Genomic DNA, 15,838 nt, shown 5'->3' with positions numbered 1-15,838 from the left:
GCATCCTGGCAGGATGTAAACATGCCGACGCTTGTCATGACACCGCAGCCACTGAACGAGTTTTAGCGCGAGAATCTTAGCGCAGATTTCACCCGATTTGGTTTAAGCCTGCACTTATTTCCATCGCCACAACCAAATCCAAATCTTTTATAACCAGGGGTTTCCTTTAACGTTTACCATTTATTGCACTATTAAAGGAGTAGTTCACTTTCAGAATAAAAATGTACAGATAATGTACTCACCCCCTTCTCATCCAAGATGTTCATGTCTTTCTTTCTTCAGCCGTAAGGAAATTATGTTTTTTTAAGGAAAACATTTCAGGATTTCTCTCCATATAATGGACTTCTATGGTGCCCCTAAGTTTGAACTTCTAAAATGCAGCTTCAAATGGCTCTAAACGATCACAGCCGAGGAATGAAGGGTCTTATCTAGCAAAAATTTTTTTTTTTTTTACAATTTATATACTTTTTAACCTCAAATGCTCATCTTGTCTAGCTCGGCAAAAAGTATATAAGCTGTAAATGTTTTTTGAAAATAACCGATCGTTTTGCTGGATAAGACCCTTCTTCCTCAGCTGGGATCATTTAGAGCCCTTTGAAGCTGCATATAAACTGCATTTTGGAAGTTTAAGCTTGGAGGCACCATAGAAGTCCACTATATGGAGAGAAATCCTGAATTTTTTCATTAAAAAACAGTTTCTTTATGACTGAAGAAAGAAAGACATAAACATCTTGGATGACAAGGGGGTGAGTACATTATCTGTAAATTTTTGTTCTGAAAGTGAACTACTCCTTTAATAATCATCTACATACCACAAACGATACCATTTAAGTGTACATTTTTTGTAAACGCAAAGATATTCTAAAGGCAAAAAACACATTAACATGTTGATGATATGTACGTGCCATTTGCTGCCAGATAGTCTTGTCAGTGTGTTACTCACTGACTAAAATAGCACTGTCAGTTGATATTTCATAATCTAGACCAACAAAAAATATTAATAATTCAGACAACATGCCATTCAACATGCCATTCAAAATGGACTCTAATCTAATCTTTTAGTTTGACAATGTATAACTATTCCAGTATACTATTTAACCAAATAAACAACACCTAAATCCTCATATCAAACTGCAGTTTAAAACTAACGATAACATTTGTGACCCTGGACCACAAAACCAAAAAAATCTGGAATCTGGAAGAAAATTCTTCAAATCAAAAATTAAATTTTGATATATTTATGGTAGTAAATTTACAGAATATCTTCATGGAACATGATCTTTACTTTAATTATTTTTGGAATAAAATAAAAAAAAAAAAGATTAATGTTGACCCATACAATGTATTGTTGGCTATTGCTACAAATATACCTGTGCTACTTAAGACTGGTTTTGTGGTCCAGGATCACATTTATGTAATACGTTTTATCGGTTATAAAATACAACACTGGTTTATCTCTACTACTTTTATGTATATCATCCAACATATTAGTTAATAGCTGTAAAAAAAAAAGTTTGGCTTACAAATTCTCAATATCAATATTAATAGGTTGGAACTTGCATACAGTTTAGCATGGGCTCAGACCCAAAACAGCCTCTCTGGTGGATGTGCACAGCTCATAAATCACACTGAAGTTGAACTCGACACCTCAGTGGCTCCGAGTTCAAACCACCTGTGCAAAAATGCTTGTTTAGTGACTTGGCACGTCATCTCACTATGAAAGAGCCTCAAAACCCAGGAGACTCTGAGAAGTCAGTGGTGCAGGCTAAAAAAGTTTGGAAGTTTTACACAAACTTTTCAAAATAGTCAAGCTTTTAGTTACTAGCCACACCTTCCAAAATGTAGCAGGTCGCTGGCTTTTATATTAGCATCTCCTAAAATATGTCTGATGGTAAAAAAAAAAAGCTAAAAAAATGTCAACGGTTGATATTTTATACATAGTTGCTTTGAAACTATGTAGTTGCTTTTTCTATTTTTTTTTTTTTTTTTTTTTTACAAATCAGACAAATACAAATAATTTGCTTTTTCACTAAAACAAAAGAAGATTATTCAGTTATTTTCATTTATACACCACAATATCAACACATAATAAAAACATTTATTTATATTTTATTGATTTTCTTGCTAAAAATGTAAAATATGAAAAAGTACTTGATCTCAGCTACTGTAACAAAATTTTGTCACCCTACTTGAGACCCTGCTCTGATTAAATTATATAACTCTTAGATATATAAGCTGTGTGGCTTGCTACTTACACTACCAGTCAAAACTTTTTGAACAGTAAGATTTGTAATGTTTTTTAAAGAAGTCTCTTCTGCTCACCAAGCCTGCATTTATTTGATACAAAGTACAGCAAAAACTGTGAAATGTTGAAATATTTTTACTATTTAAAATAACTGTTTACTATTTGAATATATTTTAAAATGTAATTTATTCCTGTGATTTCAAAGCTGAATTTTCAGCATCATTACTCCAGTCTTCAGTGTCACATGATCCGTCAGAAATCATTCTAATATTCTGATTTGCTGCTCAAAAATATTATCATTATGTTGAAAAGAGCTTGCAAAGTAGAATTTTTTCAGGTCTTTGAAGTTCAGAACAAAAACATTGATCTGAAATAGAAATCTTTTCATCAATTCTGGAGTAATGATGCTGAAAATGTGACTTTGATCACAAGAGTAAATTACATTTTAATATGTATTAAAATAGAAAGCAGTTATTTTAAATAGTAAAAATATTTCAAAGTTTTACCGTTTTTGCTGTTCTTTGGATCAAATAAATGCAGGCTTGGTGAGCAGAAGAGAATTCTTACTGATCAAAAACTTTTGACTGGTAGTGTATTAAAGTGTTGCCTTGAAATGTGGCCTACTTTTCCTAGAAGGGAGTTTGACTGTATTTTTTTACATTATGTATCATACGAAGCTTGCCAAGTTACGCTTTCCTAAAGTATGACTTCAAGATTTCTTTCCAGGAGTGGTATGTTACGCTATGTTTGATTTCATCATGTGGAAGTCAACATTTTCACTGATATTTATAGTCAGCGAAGCTCACGTTCTGATTTATGCCTCTAGCCATGTCTTTTGCTTCCCTTCTTGTCCTGACAGTTGATGAAATTGTAAAGTCTCAGACAGGAAGCATGTAGAGCAGTATAATTATGCCAGAGGCCCCGTTACAAGCTCTGACATGAGGCAGGAAAGCACCGCTGATGAGAGACGGCAGACAGAGGAAAATGAAAGCCGAATGAACGATGACAGAATGACTGGCGCGTCTATCATAAAGGGAAAAGGAGATTCTTATGCGGTTAGAGAATGGAGATGAAGTCGTGCAATGATGACAGGCTGAGAATCTGTATGTGTGTGTGCTTTAAACAAAGTTGAAAGTCAATATGCCATAACAGAACTAGATAAAAAAAAAATCTGTCCAAACATAATTAATAATTCTATTAAGTATAGTACGAGCATTTCACATTTCATTTTCAACAAAAAATGTGTTTTTGAGAAATAAACTTGCAACTGCGAAAAGAAAGTCAGAATAGCGAGATACAAATTCGCAATTGCAAGAGAAAAAGTAAAAATTGCAAGAAAAACAGAATTGCGAGAAAAAAACTCGCAATTATAAGAAAAAAGTCAGAATTGCAAGAAAAAAAAGTCAGAATTAAATGATAAAAGTCAAAATTGCCACAAATAAACTTGTGATTGTGAGAAAAAAGTCAGAATTGTAAGAAAAAGTCAGAATTGCGAGAAAAAAAACGTATTGGGAAAATAAAGTCAGAATTGCGAGAAGGAAAACTTGCAGTTGCAAAGAAAAAATTCTGAATTGTGAGAAAAAAAGTCTGAATTACGAACAAAAAAACCCTACTGCGAAAATAAAGTCAGAATTGAGAGATACAAACTCGCAATTGCAAGAAAAAAGTTACAATTGCAAGAAATAAACTCGCAATTGTGAGAAGAAAAGTCAGAATTACAATACAAATGTCTGAATTGAGAGATACAAACTCGCAATTGCTAGAAAAAAGTTAAAATTGCAAGAACTAAACTTAATTGCAAGAAGAAAGTCAGAATGACAAGAAAAAAGTCAGAATTACGAGAAAAAAACCTACTGCGAAAAATAAAGTCAGAATCGCGAGAAATAAACTTGCAATTGCAAAGAAAAATGTCTGAATTGTGAGAAAAAACTTGTGAGAATAAAGTTGGAATTGCAAGAAAAAAGTCAGAATTGTAAGAAAAAGGTCAGAATTGAGAGATACAAACTCGCAATTGCAAGAAAAAAGTTACAATTGCAAGAAATAAACTCGCAATTGTGAGAAGAAAAGTCAGAATTACAATACAAATGTCTGAATTGAGAGATACAAACTCGCAATTGCTATAAAAAAGTTACAATTGCAAGAAATAAACTTAATTGCAAGAAGAAAGTCAGAATGACAAGAAAAAAGTCTGAATTGCAAGAAAAAAGTTTAATGAGCAGCTGAAGTGCAAGGTGATGTCATCCACATTGTTGGAAGTTAGAGATTTTAAGTTTTGAATGCTTACATCTTGTAAATGCAAATTCTGTCATTGTTTTGAAACAGACTAGCTTATAGGCAAACATATTTATACTTAAAGCCAAAAAACTTCCATTTTGATTTTATAGGGACTTTAAGGTAGGTAATTTATTATGAAGTTATAGATGTACCTTTAACTCCCTGGTGCAGAAGAGCTGACACACTGAAGATGTAATTCCTGCAGATATCAGTCATGGGGGTTTTCACCACCGCTTGGCTGTTTTCCAAACAGCGGTAGCGCTGGAAGGTTTCCCAGGCGCTGTTGGTCTCCAAGTCTCCACCCTCTGATCCAGAGCCAGAGAAAATATCCAGGTTTTTGCAGTGTGGCATGAGGACGATCTGAGGGCAAGGATAGAAATCGATTGTTCAGCATTTGAAGATTCCAATACAAATAAAATTGTCCATTTGACAGGGTAAGAGAGAGAGCCTACCGAGTCGATGAGCGTGTACGGAGACTGCACATCGCTGAGAGCCGAGTAGCGAGACAGACTCAAGCGCACGGTGTAGTTCAAGCCTTCTTCAAAACACACAGGCCTAGACAGCAGCACATACCTGATGGGCAAAACCAAGAGAATTCACTTTCTCAGATTCAACATCAGAGACATTAGCTTAATGAAACCTAGTAAACAGCCTTGTAAAGGTGCGGCCACCTTTACAAGGTGCGGAGTCGGTTTTGGTGAAAATCAGACCAACTATCTAGGAGGAGTTTGAAAAAATATATTTTTTTTAGATGAATCAAAATGGCAGACAGGAAGTTCAGTCTACTATGGAATAATTGGTATCTATATTGTCTGGATGAGCCAAGAAATATTTTGAGACCAGTTTCATTACAATAGGTTAATGCCTAATGTAAATTTATTAGCATTTTTGTACATTTCATAATTAATGGTTAATTAATGGTTGGTCACCCTTAAACCAATAGGTGTCACTAATATCAAATTGATGTGGTGTGGTCAGTGTGAGGTGAAAATGGCACATGCAAAGTTTGGTGTAAATATGTCAAAGCTTCGCAGAGATACAGCCTCAGATGCAGTTTGGCATCTTTTCAGCAAATTCATTGATGAGTTAAACGAGAACCATTTTGTATATCAACATGAAATCCATAACTTTTTGCCAGCATGGTCTAAAGATGATCTGAGTCAAATTTGGTGGAAATTGGATCAACAATCTAGGAGGAGTATTAAAAAAATAGGTTTTCAACATGAATCAAAATGGTATCAATGTTTTCGCCATGGCCCATGGAATATATTGCGATCACTTTCATTACAATAAGCCAATTAAATCAAATGTTATTAGCATATTTAGAAATTTCTTTTAGCCAAAAATTTAAATACTGTCAGGGCATTGTGTCCAAGACACATACCGAATTCATAAATTTTCCACTCAGGCTGAATTTTTTTTAACTATTGCAAATATTGCACATTTGCACGCTTAATTGGAAAATTTGCATCTATTTGTGTCTTTGCATTAACTTGCACAAATTTAATCTTTTGGTGTGCACACAACATTACAATACCAAGTTAGGAAGCACACTAGTTAGGTAGCCTAGAGCTATTCTATCATTATTGTGATGGATGAAAGGTAATGTGCATCAGGTGGTCTGTCATTCGTCTCTCATACCTGGATCCGGGATGCAAAGACACCACCTGGTTGTCATCGTCGGGCATTGTGTTTGCACAGCGGCTGTCGGCGGTAATGACACGAGGCCTGATGACAGTCATCAACACTTCTTCCCACTGCTCTGGCAGCTACACACCATGAAAGAGCAAGCAGATGATGTAATGATGTGATGTGAAGATATCTGTTTACCCTTTAACTCAAGAATGATGAAACATGTCTTTACTTAGACATTTCTAAGCTGTAGAAGAAGTCACCTGAGGTTCATATCGGATGATAATGTCATACTCCATAGAGTGGGGGATGTTGTCAATGCTGAACTCAAGGTAGGCACCTTCAGGAACGTTCACAAAACCAATGCCTGTCCACGTAGGGGATCTGTCCTGAGGCTGGGGTCTTGGGACAACCGTCACACCCTACCAATAGACAGATATATAGAGATGCATCATTCAAATACTCAAGGATTTTGACAAATGGCAATAACGAGGACACTTACAGGTCCAAACTTGGCATCCTCTGCTTCGTAAGTGTAGTGGTCCAGAGCGATGAAGTAAAAACCAGATTCCACCTGGTCGCAGCGTCTGCCAAACATGTGCTCACGACACTGACACTGACCCGTTTCAGGAGAGCAACTGGAAAAAGAAATAACGTCACAAGAAAGTTAGATGGTTCCTCTGGAAGATCTGGAGGAAAATAGCTCTGGATGACATTTTCAATGCTGAGACACACACACAAACAGTTAAGACTCAAAACCTGTGAGAAACAGCATCCATCTGTTTGTTGGACTGGAGTTTAAGCCTGCCTTTGTAACTCATGCAAATTGAGTTTTCTTATTGGATGATATTGCCAGTTCAGAACTTAATCTTAATTTCAGGCTTCCTGCCAGTAATTTCTCAACAGGCTGATTCAATTTATTGAAAGGACAGCATAGTAGGAGTATAAAGTAGATTTTACTGAAGTTTTCAGTTCTGAAGAAAATATACATTTTTAAAATCCATTTTATTGTCAAAAATCTAAGTCTGATCACAAAAAAAGTAACAAATTTAACTCTCTTCTGCAAGCGGTATGAGTAAAAGCGTCATTATTGTTAACAAAAACTATTCAAAACCGGTAACTGAAATACAATGAAAAATAAGTATTTAATAAAAAAAAAAAAAAAAAATGTTGCCTTGGCACCTAACTGAAATAAATTTGTTCAAATTGAATTGCTAAAAGTACTAAACCTGAAACTGAAATAAAAATAAATTAAAGTTTAAATACAGAAATTTTAATTAAAAAAGACTAATAGAAATTACAAGAGCATATAACAGAATTACTAAAACCTGAACTAAATTTAAAATGAAAACAAAAATTAAAGCTAATTCAAAATATGAATAAATACTGTACTAGTATATAAATAATACTGATTTAAGATCAGAGTTATAAATATAATATATATATATATATATATATATATAATTTAATAATTTTTATATATAATAATTTTATGAGTAGTAGTAGTACTATCATTACATTGAGTCATGTAACTTGGTCACAGTTTCTGCAAGTTAAACCGAACTTTTATTTTGACATATTTGTATATGATATGGCAATAATTTTTTGTGACACACGCTTCAGTATGTGTGTAGTAAACAAAACCATGCATCTACGCCATTCATTCACATTGTTTTTAAATAGTTTTTTAAAATATTATTATTATTATTATTATTATTTGCAGCTTAATATTCACAGACACTAGTCCATACTGCGTTTTGATGTAAGTGTACTGACCTACTTTTGATTTATTCATCCAAAATTTGGCAAATTCCATGACATTCCAAATTCTACAGTAAATTCCGTTTTTATGACCAGATTCCGCAAATCTGTCTGCGTTTTCCAAATCGTGGAAATCATAGAGCCCTATGACTGGTCAAATCCTTAACCCTATAAACTATAATAATAGTGATAAAAACCTCGATCTGAACTAGAACTATTCAGGCACTACAGATTGAAGCAGTTTTACTCACTTGTTGTTGATTGCACCACCATGATCACAGTCACATGGTCTGCAGCCATCCATGTCGTTACTGAGACCCCAGTGCTGAGGCTATAAGAGAAAGAGAGAGAGAGAGTAGTTAAAAGACCATTTAAACACCACAGGGTTTATGACAGACCTCACAAGAAGCTAAATGCAAACAGCAGTTCTTAAAAGCAAATGGTCACATTTTGCTATAACTGAATGCTAGAAATATGTGAAATAAATAATTAAATTAATTAATCACTTACTTAAAAAAGTGTCACATCACATAGCATAAAAGTTAAATGTCATGTTATTAAAATCATTTACAGTGATGCACAAAGAAATACGAATGAACTCATAATGTAAGCAGAACACACACCAGACACTGGTCACAGTTCCTTCCGGTAACCAGACGTTTACAGTAGCAGTTTCCTGAGTCTGTATCACATGGACTTCCTCCTGGAACCGTTCCCAAACCATTGCATGTGCATGCTGGGTAACAAAAAAACAAAAGCAACGCTCATTTGCAAACTTTTCAAACCATTTTCATATGAATTGAAGAATGATCTGGGTTTGCTTTAGTGTGTAAGGCATGGACTTACGCTGGCATCCCAGAGGGTCGTCGCTGAGTCCGTAATGACCCTGTTTGCACTGGTCACAGCGTTCGCCCTCCACATTAGGCTTACAGCGACACTGACCCGCGATCAGCCCAAGAGACACGTCTGTCAGCGCATCACAAACTCCGCCATTCAGAGAGCCAACTGGATCACAGTTACATGCTGGAAAAGACAAATCCGGACGGTGTACTTAGTGTAATTGCATTAATATTAATGAATTGTATTCCAAGTTTGGAATAAAACTTTGATGTGAAACTCATAGACCACATTTCTCCTTTGTGGTCAAAGAGTTCCAACCTCAGTCACCACAACAAAAGAGAAATGTGAAACCCTAGACGCATGTGGTTTGAGGAAGGGCAGACTACTTCAAAGCCCAGGTGTTTCTGCTCCCAAATCTGCACGAGCAGAGATGAACAAAGCAACAGCTGGACCAGACTCGCATCGCAAACTAGACCAGACAGGTAGAGGAGCAGCGGACGTCTGAAGGGGGGAAGAAAGCTGAGAGGAAATGACAGGAGAGGAAATGAGAGGGGACACGTACGCTCGCAGATGTTAGGGTCGCGGATGTCTTTCTCCGGATGTTGGTAGAAGAACGGCTTGCACTGCTCACACTTGTGACCCATGGTGTTGTGCCTGCAGTCGTCGCACACGCCGCCACTCACGTTACCCGAGGCCCGGTACAAGGCCATGTCGAAATGACAGGTATCAGAGTGATGATTGCAGTTACACTCTGTGAAGGAAGCAAGGACATATCAGTGAGGAAATAGTAGATAATGAAGTAACAACTGTACAACAAAAAATGATGACAAAGTTGTTCAGAAACTATAATGCAGTAAAATAAGTTGCTGTTATGCAGTTAACAACTGTACAACAAAAGGATTACATATAAAAACTATAATGCAGTAACAACTGCACAACACGTTTAAAAACTAATGCGGTAACAGTTGCACAACAAAGATTTACAACATTTAAAAACTATAACGTGGTAACAACTACATGACAAAGAATTACAACGTTAAAAACTATAATGCAGTCAGAAATTTCACGACCAAGAATTAGGGCGTTTAAAAAATGTAATGCAGTATCAACTACATGAAAGAATTACAATGTTTAAAAAGTAGAACACATTAACAATTGCACGACAAAGAATTACAATGTTTAAAAACTGCAACGCAGTAACAACTGCACGACAAAGACTTATGGTTTGTAAAAACTGTAATGCAGCAACTTTTGCATGACAAAGACTTATGGCATTTAAAAATTGTTACGCAGTAACTGTTGCACAACAAAGACTTAAGGTGTTTAAAAAGTGTAATGCAGTAACTATTGCATGACAAAGACTTATGACATTTAAAACCTGTGACAGACGTATGACGTTTAAAACTGTAACGCAGTAACAATTGTATGACAGACGTATGGCGTTTAAAAACTGTGACAGACGTATGGCGTTTAAAAACTGTGACAGACGTATGGCGTTTAAAAACTGTAACGCAATAACAATTGTATTACAGACGTATGGTGTTTAAAAAATGTGACAGACGTATGCCGTTTAAAAACTGTAACGCAGTAACAATTGTATGACAGACGTATGGTGTTTAAAAAATGTGACAGATGTATGGCGTTTAAAAACTGTAACGCAGTAACAATTGTATGACAGACTTATGGCTTTTAAAAACTGTGACAGACGTATGGCGTTTAAAAACTGTAACGCAGTAACAATTGTATGACAGACGTATGGTGTTTAAAAAATGTGACAGACGTATGGCGTTAAAAAACTGTAACGCAGTAACAATTGTATGACAGACGTATGGCGTTTAAAAACTGTGACAGACGTATGGCGTTTAAAACTGTAACGCAGTAACAATTGTATGACAGACTTATGGCGTTTAAAAACTGTGACAGACGTATGGCGTTTAAAACTGTAACGCAGTAACAATTGTATGACAGACGTATGGCGTTTAAAAACTGTGACAGACGTATGGCGTTTAAAAACTGTGACAGACGTATGGTGTTTAAAAACTGTAACGCAGTAACAATTGTATGACAGACGTATGGCGTTTAAAAACTGTGACAGACGTATGGCGTTTAAAAACTGTGACAGACGTATGGTGTTTAAAAACTGTAACGCAATAACAATTGTATGACAGACGTATGGTGTTTAAAAAATGTGACAGACGTATGCCGTTTAAAAACTGTAACGCAGTAACAATTGTATGACAGACGTATGGTGTTTAAAAATGTGACAGATGTATGGCGTTTAAAAACTGTAACGCAGTAACAATTGTATGACAGACTTATGGCTTTTAAAAACTGTGACAGACGTATGGCGTTTAAAAACTGTAACGCAGTAACAATTGTATGACAGACGTATGGTGTTTAAAAAATGTGACAGACGTATGGCGTTAAAAAACTGTAACGCAGTAACAATTGTATGACAGACGTATGGTGTTTAAAAAATGTGACAGATGTATGGCGTTTAAAAACTGTAACGCAGTAACAATTGTATGACAGACTTATGGCTTTTAAAAACTGTGACAGACGTATGGCGTTTAAAAACTGTAACGCAGTAACAATTGTATGACAGACGTATGGTGTTTAAAAAATGTGACAGACGTATGGCGTTAAAAAACTGTAACGCAGTAACAATTGTATGACAGACGTATGGCGTTTAAAAACTGTGACAGACGTATGGCGTTTAAAACTGTAACGCAGTAACAATTGTATGACAGACGTATGGCGTTTAAAAACTGTGACAGACGTATGGCGTTTAAAAACTGTGACAGACGTATGGCGTTTAAAAACTGTAACGCAATAACAACTGTATGACAGACGTATGGTGTTTAAAAAATGTGACAGACGTATGCCGTTTAAAAACTGTAACGCAGTAACAATTGTATGACAGACGTATGGTGTTTAAAAAATGTGACAGATGTATGGCGTTTAAAAACTGTAACGCAGTAACAATTGTATGACAGACTTATGGCTTTTAAAAACTGTGACAGACGTATGGCGTTTAAAAACTGTAACGCAGTAACAATTGTATGACAGACGTATGGTGTTTAAAAAATGTGACAGACGTATGGCGTTAAAAAACTGTAACGCAGTAACAATTGTATGACAGACGTATGGCGTTTAAAAACTGTGACAGACGTATGGCGTTAAAAAACTGTAACGCAGTAACAATTGTATGACAGACTTATGGCTTTTAAAAACTGTGACAGACGTATGGCGTTTAAAAACTGTAACGCAGTAACAATTGTATGACAGACGTATGGCGTTTAAAAAATGTGACAGACGTATGGCGTTAAAAAACTGTAACGCAGTAACAATTGTATGACAGACTTATGGCTTTTAAAAACTGTGACAGACGTATGGCGTTAAAAAACTGTGACGCAGTAACAATTGTATGACAGACGTATGGCGTTTAAAAAATGTGACAGACGTATGGCGTTAAAAAACTGTGACGCAGTAACAATTGTATGACAGACGTATGGTGTTTAAAAAATGTGACAGACATATGGCGTTTAAAAACTGTAACGCAGTAACAATTGTATGACAGACTTATGGCGTTTAAAAAATGTGACAGACGTATGGCGTTAAAAAACTGTGACGCAGTAACAATTGTATGACAGACGTATGGTGTTTAAAAAATGTGACAGACGTATGGCGTTAAAAAACTGTAACGCAGTAACAATTGTATGACAGACGTATGGTGTTTAAAAAATGTGACAGACGTATGGCGTTTAAAAACTGTAACGCAGTAACAATTGTATGACAGACGTATGGTGTTTAAAAAATGTGACAGACGTATGGCGTTTAAAAACTGTAACGCAGTAACAATTGTATGATAGTAACAATTGTATGACAGACGTATGGTGTTTAAAAAATGTGACAGACGTATGGCGTTAAAAAACTGTAACGCAGTAACAATTGTATGACAGACGTATGGCGTTTAAAAAATGTGACAGACGTATGGCGTTAAAAAACTGTGACGCAGTAACAATTGTATGACAGACGTATGGTGTTTAAAAAATGTGACAGACATATGGCGTTTAAAAACTGTAACGCAGTAACAATTGTATGACAGACTTATGGCGTTTAAAAAATGTGACAGACGTATGGCGTTAAAAAACTGTGACAGACGTATGGCGTTTAAAAACTGTAACGCAATAACAATTGTATTACAGACTTAAGGTGTTTAAAAAGTGTAATGCAGTAACTATTGCATGACAAAGACTTATGACATTTAAAAACTGTGACAGACGTATGACGTTTAAAACTGTAACGCAGTAACAATTGTATGACAGACGTATGGCGTTTAAAAACTGTGACAGACGTATGGCGTTTAAAAACTGTGACAGACGTATGGCGTTTAAAAACTGTAACGCAATAACAATTGTATTACAGACGTATGGTGTTTAAAAAATGTGACAGACGTATGCCGTTTAAAAACTGTAACGCAGTAACAATTGTATGACAGACGTATGGTGTTTAAAAAATGTGACAGATGTATGGCGTTTAAAAACTGTAACGCAGTAACAATTGTATGACAGACTTATGGCTTTTAAAAACTGTGACAGACGTATGGCGTTTAAAAACTGTAACGCAGTAACAATTGTATGACAGACGTATGGTGTTTAAAAAATGTGACAGACGTATGGCGTTAAAAAACTGTAACGCAGTAACAATTGTATGACAGACGTATGGCGTTTAAAAACTGTGACAGACGTATGGCGTTTAAAACTGTAACGCAGTAACAATTGTATGACAGACGTATGGCGTTTAAAAACTGTGACAGACGTATGGCGTTTAAAAACTGTGACAGACGTATGGCGTTTAAAAACTGTAACGCAATAACAATTGTATGACAGACGTATGGTGTTTAAAAAATGTGACAGACGTATGCCGTTTAAAAACTGTAACGCAGTAACAATTGTATGACAGACGTATGGTGTTTAAAAAATGTGACAGATGTATGGCGTTTAAAAACTGTAACGCAGTAACAATTGTATGACAGACTTATGGCTTTTAAAAACTGTGACAGACGTATGGCGTTTAAAAACTGTAACGCAGTAACAATTGTATGACAGACGTATGGTGTTTAAAAAATGTGACAGACGTATGGCGTTAAAAAACTGTAACGCAGTAACAATTGTATGACAGACGTATGGCGTTTAAAAAATGTGACAGACGTATGGCGTTAAAAAACTGTAACGCAGTAACAATTGTATGACAGACTTATGGCTTTTAAAAACTGTGACAGACGTATGGCGTTAAAAAACTGTGACGCAGTAACAATTGTATGACAGACGTATGGTTTAAAAAATGTGACAGACATATGGCGTTTAAAAACTGTAACGCAGTAACAATTGTATGACAGACTTATGGCGTTTAAAAAATGTGACAGACGTATGGCGTTAAAAAACTGTGACGCAGTAACAATTGTATGACAGACGTATGGTGTTTAAAAAATGTGACAGACGTATGGCGTTAAAAAACTGTAACGCAGTAACAATTGTATGACAGACGTATGGTGTTTAAAAAATGTGACAGACGTATGGCGTTTAAAAACTGTAACGCAGTAACAATTGTATGACAGACGTATGGTGTTTAAAAAATGTGACAGACGTATGGCGTTTAAAAACTGTAACGCAGTAACAATTGTATGATAGTAACAATTGTATGACAGACGTATGGTGTTTAAAAAATGTGACAGACGTATGGCGTTAAAAAACTGTAACGCAGTAACAATTGTATGACAGACGTATGGCGTTTAAAAAATGTGACAGACGTATGGCGTTAAAAAACTGTGACGCAGTAACAATTGTATGACAGACGTATGGTGTTTAAAAAATGTGACAGACATATGGCGTTTAAAAACTGTAACGCAGTAACAATTGTATGACAGACTTATGGCGTTTAAAAAATGTGACAGACGTATGGCGTTAAAAAACTGTGACGCAGTAACAATTGTATGACAGACGTATGGTGTTTAAAAAATGTGACAGACGTATGGCGTTAAAAAACTGTAACGCAGTAACAATTGTATGACAGACGTATGGTGTTTAAAAAATGTGACAGACGTATGGCGTTTAAAAACTGTAACGCAGTAACAATTGTATGACAGACGTATGGTGTTTAAAAAATGTGACAGACGTATGGCGTTTAAAAACTGTAACACAGTAACAATTGTATGATAGTAACAATTGTATGACAGACGTATGGTGTTTAAAAAATGTGACAGACGTATGGCGTTAAAAAACTGTAACGCAGTAACAATTGTATGACAGACGTATGGTGTTTAAAAAATGTGACAGACGTATGGCGTTAAAAAACTGTAACGCAGTAACAATTGTATGACAGACGTATGGCGTTTAAAAAATGTGACAGACGTATGGCGTTTAAAAACTGTAACGCAGTAACAATTGTATGACAGACTTATGGCTTTTAAAAACTGTAACGAAGTAACAATTGTATGACAGACTTATGGCTTTTAAAAACTGTGACAGACGTATGGCGTTTAAAAACTGTAATGCAGTAACAATTGTATGACAGACGTATGGTGTTTAAAAAATGTGACAGACGTATGGCGTTAAAAAACTGTAACGCAGTAACAATTGTATGACAGACGTATGGTGTTTAAAAAATGTGACAGACATATGGCGTTTAAAAACTGTAACGCAGTAACAATTGTATGACAGACTTATGGCGTTTAAAAAATGTGACAGACGTATGGCGTTAAAAAACTGTAACGCAGTAACAATTGTATGACAGACATATGGTGTTTAAAAAATGTGACAGACGTATGGCGTTAAAAAACTGTAACGCAGTAACAATTGTATGACAGACATATGGTGTTTAAAAAATGTGACAGACGTATGGCGTTAAAAAACTGTAACGCAGTAACAATTGTATGACAGACGTATGGTGTTTAAAAAATGTGACAGACGTATGGCGTTAAAAAACTGTAACGCAGTAACAATTGTATGACAGATGTATGGTGTTTAAAAAATGTGACAGACGTATGGCGTTAAAAAACTGTAATGCAGTAACAATTGTATGACA

At 35.5% G+C, this 15,838-nt stretch overlaps 1 protein-coding gene across 1 annotated transcript in view; it reads right to left on the bottom strand.

Annotated features, from left to right (window-relative positions):
• Positions 1-15,838, bottom strand: part of lamb1a (laminin, beta 1a) — a 46,038-nt gene that overhangs the window by 15,759 nt on the left and 14,441 nt on the right. The window contains exons 9-17 of the mRNA XM_073831884.1: positions 9,315-9,503; positions 8,759-8,935; positions 8,536-8,648; positions 8,164-8,243; positions 6,654-6,789; positions 6,415-6,573; positions 6,161-6,288; positions 4,972-5,092; positions 4,672-4,879 (exon numbers count right to left, since the gene is read on the bottom strand). Coding sequence (XP_073687985.1) covers positions 4,672-4,879; positions 4,972-5,092; positions 6,161-6,288; positions 6,415-6,573; positions 6,654-6,789; positions 8,164-8,243; positions 8,536-8,648; positions 8,759-8,935; positions 9,315-9,503 — 1,311 coding nt within the window. The remainder of the gene's footprint in view (positions 1-4,671; positions 4,880-4,971; positions 5,093-6,160; positions 6,289-6,414; positions 6,574-6,653; positions 6,790-8,163; positions 8,244-8,535; positions 8,649-8,758; positions 8,936-9,314; positions 9,504-15,838) is intronic.

Source organism: Garra rufa, chromosome 25 (assembly GCF_049309525.1).
Source record: "Garra rufa chromosome 25, GarRuf1.0, whole genome shotgun sequence".
Classification (NCBI taxonomy): domain Eukaryota; kingdom Metazoa; phylum Chordata; class Actinopteri; order Cypriniformes; family Cyprinidae; genus Garra; species Garra rufa.
The sequence above is the reverse complement of the archived record's forward strand: the minus strand, read 5'-3'. Positions and strand labels throughout refer to the sequence as shown.